This window comes from Lepisma saccharinum, chromosome 25 (genome assembly GCF_977018435.1).
Source record: "Lepisma saccharinum chromosome 25, izLepSacc3.1, whole genome shotgun sequence".
NCBI lineage: Eukaryota > Metazoa > Arthropoda > Insecta > Zygentoma > Lepismatidae > Lepisma > Lepisma saccharinum.
This window is the reverse complement of record NC_139253.1, coordinates 61,447,864-61,452,649: the sequence shown is the minus strand read 5'-3', so window position 1 is coordinate 61,452,649 and position 4,786 is coordinate 61,447,864. Positions and strand designations below refer to the sequence as shown.

The window sequence follows — 4,786 nt, the reverse complement described above, 5'->3', positions numbered from 1 at the left end:
AATTGTATGACATGACAATTTCACTGTAAAATTGAAGGATGGCACATTTCACTTTGTAACTCAAAAATGACCAAAATTTCCACTTACCATGTTTTACACCCGAGCCCTTCATTTACTTTTATCTGTTCTCTTGAATGTAGGGAAAGTGACATTAGAAGTAGATATGTTTAAATTATAGGCTATAGCTTCACAGATTTCACTTTTTCACTCTTTTTCTAATAAAAAAAGGCAAAAGATATTTTTGACTGAAAAAAAAGCTACAGAGTTCTCCACACATACGAAACCAACCTTCAACAAGTCATGTGATTCTTCCAACTTCATTCTGTGTTCCCTTCATTAGAGTCAAGTTGTTTGCATCTGTCTTATCCTCATTGTACACTGTAAGCTGAGAAATTTGATGACTTCGTTGATACAGGTACAGATATTTATATTTGTCTGCTGTCTCCATAGTATCATTATCTACAACAATCAAATTCGTTATTCATATAACAAGCAACTCACCCAATCGACAATAATAATTTATTATATTTAAAGATAAAAGAATGCTTATAGGACATGAAACAGAACTCAAAGAGATGTTTAATGTGGAATATCTCACACAACTTTAACATAATCGAGTTATAGAAGACTCCCTTGCGGTGTCAGCCTTACTGTATTTTTTTTAAAAAAAAATCTCGTTTCTTTTGGAACCAGTGCTGCATTTATAAACCACAAAACACTGCAGTGCAGGTATGAGGGGTGATGAGCAAGCATTTAGAGGGCCTTTGCCATGTACTTTACATACTAAAACATGTGTATGTAAAACAATGAATCAGTAACTTGTCCAGCGCTGCAGTGAAGAGCAGTAGAGACCACTTAATATTGCAAGATGAACAGTTTTCATTTAATAACTTCTGTTGAATGCTCCACAACACAAACTAAAACATTTATTTATTTTATCTTCGTTTTTTTTATTTATCTGTGTGTATCTGGGACTCCCAGTTGAGATTGTACTATATGCGTCTTACTAGAAGTTCAATATGGCGGAGCAAAGGGTTAAAATCCCATAGGTAGAACAAAGTTAGTATTTATTTTGAGGGCTATCCTACTGTGTTTGCTTACCTAACCATCACTCTCGACCCAGTCCAATGCATGACAAACTGATAGCAAAAGTAGAGCAATTGAAGACTAAAATTGGAAAACGATGTAAGTGCCAAAATAATTCAAACAAACACCGTTTTCTACGTTAAACTGTGAAATGTGCCATGCTTTATAATGTGGTAAACGTGAAAAGTGGCGTGTAAAGAGGTCACTAGTGTGAACGTTCTTACGGGCTGATGTGCAGAAGGATGCAATTTCCAAAACTTTCGCTTTTGGCACTTTTAGTTTAAACGTTTACCACTTTTAGTCGTCAATTACAGAACTAATATGAAACAGGTATTGGTCCATCCTTCCCAGCTAAATTGTCTCTCTAAACAGCTCTCAAAAGTGACTTACTAGAAATTTCATGATATTGCAACATTTGTGTATTAAAAGTACAACATAATTCCACCTGGGTAGGGGTATACCAACCTCTGAGGCAGAATGCCACAGGTTCCAGGTTTGAATCCCCACCGGGACATAAATGTTCTTTGTGAGTGTTCCTTTATCAATTTCATCCTATCATCACTCATTCTCATTAGATAAAAATGGCAACAACAGAAAAGTGACGCTGAAGAACAAAAATCAAATCTTTCCTAGGGTATATCTTTGTACAAGTAAATGTATTTTATATAAAGGGCCTTTAGTAATATGTTGCAGAAGAATCCAAAATTTATAGATCCGATACTGTTTGGAAAATACACATTAAAAGAATGAATGAACAGAATTTTCTGTGTAATATTTGTTTGAAGGTCAGATTTTCTAAATATAAAAATACTTCTGCATCTTAATCCATTGTATTGTTGACTTGAGATGAATTCTCGACAAAGTCCCTCAGAAACTGAATGAATGAATGAGTTAAAACTTTGTGTGTGCCTGAACATATTGCCGACTGAATACCATGTTATTGTACGAGGGTTAGTCAAAAAAGAGTGAGAATGATTTTTTTTATATATATCACATGGTGAACATGCAGCGGTGAAAAAAAAAATAATGAGAAGAACATGTCTCGTAGAATCAACAGATAAAATTGCAAGCATGTATGTGCATGCATCTGGCAACACTGCGCAAACAAAATACAAATGGTCAGATGTTGCATACCAAAAATGGAGTCGGTTCGTGAGGAACAGTATGCGGCTTTGAAATTTTGTGTCCGTCTCCAGAAATCTGCCATGGAAGCATACAAAATGTTGCAGCAGGCATACGGCGAAGATATCCTTCCACAATCAACTGCATTTCAGTGGTTCAAACAGTTTAAGGCTGGCCGTGTTTTGACCACAAAGCAGGAGGGTCTGGGTGTTCTGGCCACCACAGTGAATGAGATCATGGTTAACACAGCTGCCGTCATTGTTTGGGAAAATCGCCGAATATTTCACATTTCCCATGGTAGTGTGTTCACCATTCTGCACGACCTCTTGCACATGAGACGCATGTGCAAGATGGGTGCCGAGATTACGAACACCTGAACAGAAGCAGGTTAGAGTGGAGGTGTGTCAAAAGCTTCAGTGTCTGGTAGTGGAACATGGCGAGACCTACCTCAATTCCATCATAACTGGTGACGATAGTTGGATTCATCACTATGATCCCGAAAGCAAATTAGGCGAGCACAGTCTGGAAATCACCTAGTTCTCCGATGCCAAAGAAAGCAAAATTTGTTCCGTCAGTGAACAAGCTAATTGTGATTTCCTTCTTTGACTACCGTGGAATGCTCTACCAAGTGCCCCTGCATACCACAGTTACTGGGCAGTATTACGTGAACACATCAATAGAAAAGGCCCTTAACAGCATTAGAAAAGGCACTTAACTGCATCCATCTGGTTGGCGCTTTCACCAGGATAATGCACGCCCTCACGCTTCCAACGTTGTTGCCCAATATCTGGCTCTACAGAAGATTGAATGTGTCCACACCCTCATGCAACCTGGTTCTTGCTCCATGTGACTCTTTCATTTCCCTCGCTTGCAATCAGAGCTGCAGGCAAGCATTTCGACTCATCAAATGCTGTTCTGAAGAAGGCAGTTCTGAAGATGATGTCAATAGATGGATTCCAGCACGTCTCAAGACTGGCAGACACGATTGAGCCAAGTGCATACAACTCGATGGGGACTACTTCGAAAAATACCATATCACCCTGTACCCTGCCTAATGTATTTCGTAAGTAAAAATATCATTCTCATTATTTTTTGATCCATCTTCGCTAACCTTCCAGGAAAGAGAGTTGATTAAAGTTTGAAATATATGCCATTTGAATAAACTACAAGATTTGTGCAAACATTTTATTATTTTTGAAAATAGGTGCTGAAACACATAAAATGTTTGTCTAAATGTATCATGAAATGTCAAAATAAAAAATAATTTTTGGAGAGCACAGTAGTATATACCTTGAGATTAACATGAGAAGATACAACAAATGCTTCTTGCAAAATAGTGATAACATTTATGATGAAAAAAAGTTCCCTTCATATCTTACAAGTCAAAACCTTCTATTACCATATAACATTAAACCCTTTAGCTTATGTTCAAGTATACAAGCCTGTTTTAAGATTTCAGAAGAATTGTCTTTGAATAATGCTCTCTATCAATAAGAGGCATAAATTTCAACATGCTCATCATATCATTTTTTCTCTCTTATGAAAATAAAATAGTTTCAATTTTAATACAGCAATCTCAGGAGAGGAGCATGTAATATTCTGAGAAGTATTAATATGTTCTGACTGACAAATCTTTTTATTTTTTCAAATCAGAATTGAATGAAAACTTACACACAACAAAATTATTTCCAGTTTTAGAAAATAGAGGTGTTTCAATTTTGTAAAGGACCTTCACAATATTTATAAAATTTTGGAACAGTCTGAAAATCCAAGAAATCAAACTTACGTAAAATATAAAAATACAAAACTTATTTTAATTTTATTGTCTTCATTATGTATTCAAAACAGAGAAATGACACTCTATATTCCATTTCGAGCCGTTCACCTTTGAAGGACTCTATGAGCAGAATCTACTTCTTCTAGATTAGAATGTCATGGCTCTGACAGTTCTGATGACATTCCTAAATAGTTGGATGTACTGTAGAGCAAAACTCATAATAGGGCATTTGTTTTGTGGAATATAACTGTCAAACCACAGAAGAAACCTTTTAATATTTGGGTGTTTTTCAAGAATCACAGATAAAACTTTGGCAACTGTACTTTCAATATGATTCCTTTATGCCACAAAGAACAACATTTGTTGTTGCCAAAAACTGTTAGATTTTCACAATGCTTCATGCTCTTAAAATTAACATTTGACACTGATGCTCATGGAAAGCCTATTCCAGTTTGCAAATCAAAAGTAAGAAAGCATGTTATCCCATTAGAAGATATTTTGACACTTTTATATCATGATCTCCATTTTTCCTTTTTTCTTGGGCAAATAATTTTCTAGCTTCATCTTCAGTGAATGCCGCTCTTCCTTCAATTTTATTTAACAATGTTATGTTAAACTCATTGCTGAATATTTTTCTGTAGAGTTTAAACATTTTCACCACAGTTAAAAGTTTTTTCTAATGATTGTCATTTAGTATCTGAGTGGCAATAATGAGATTCCATGCATGGAAATGAATTGATGGGTTGTCAAAGAATGTCAACTTACCTATCAGCATGAGCATCCTTAATATGCTTTTCTGTA

At 35.7% G+C, this 4,786-nt stretch overlaps 1 protein-coding gene across 1 annotated transcript; it reads left to right on the top strand.

The window, feature by feature from the left end:
• The first annotated feature begins 2,225 nt into the window (after positions 1 to 2,225).
• Positions 2,226 to 2,585, top strand: LOC145978803 (protein GVQW3-like). The gene has a single exon (XM_083111621.1). It carries the CDS (start codon positions 2,226 to 2,228, stop codon positions 2,583 to 2,585), a length of 360 nt encoding a protein of 119 aa, XP_082967747.1.
• The last annotated feature ends 2,201 nt before the right edge of the window (positions 2,586 to 4,786 follow it).

Excerpts from the sequence above, each read along its gene's own strand:
- LOC145978803 (XM_083111621.1), top strand. The coding sequence starts at position 2,226 with ATGGAGTCGGTTCGTGAGGAACAGTATGCGGCTTTGAAATTTTGTGTC.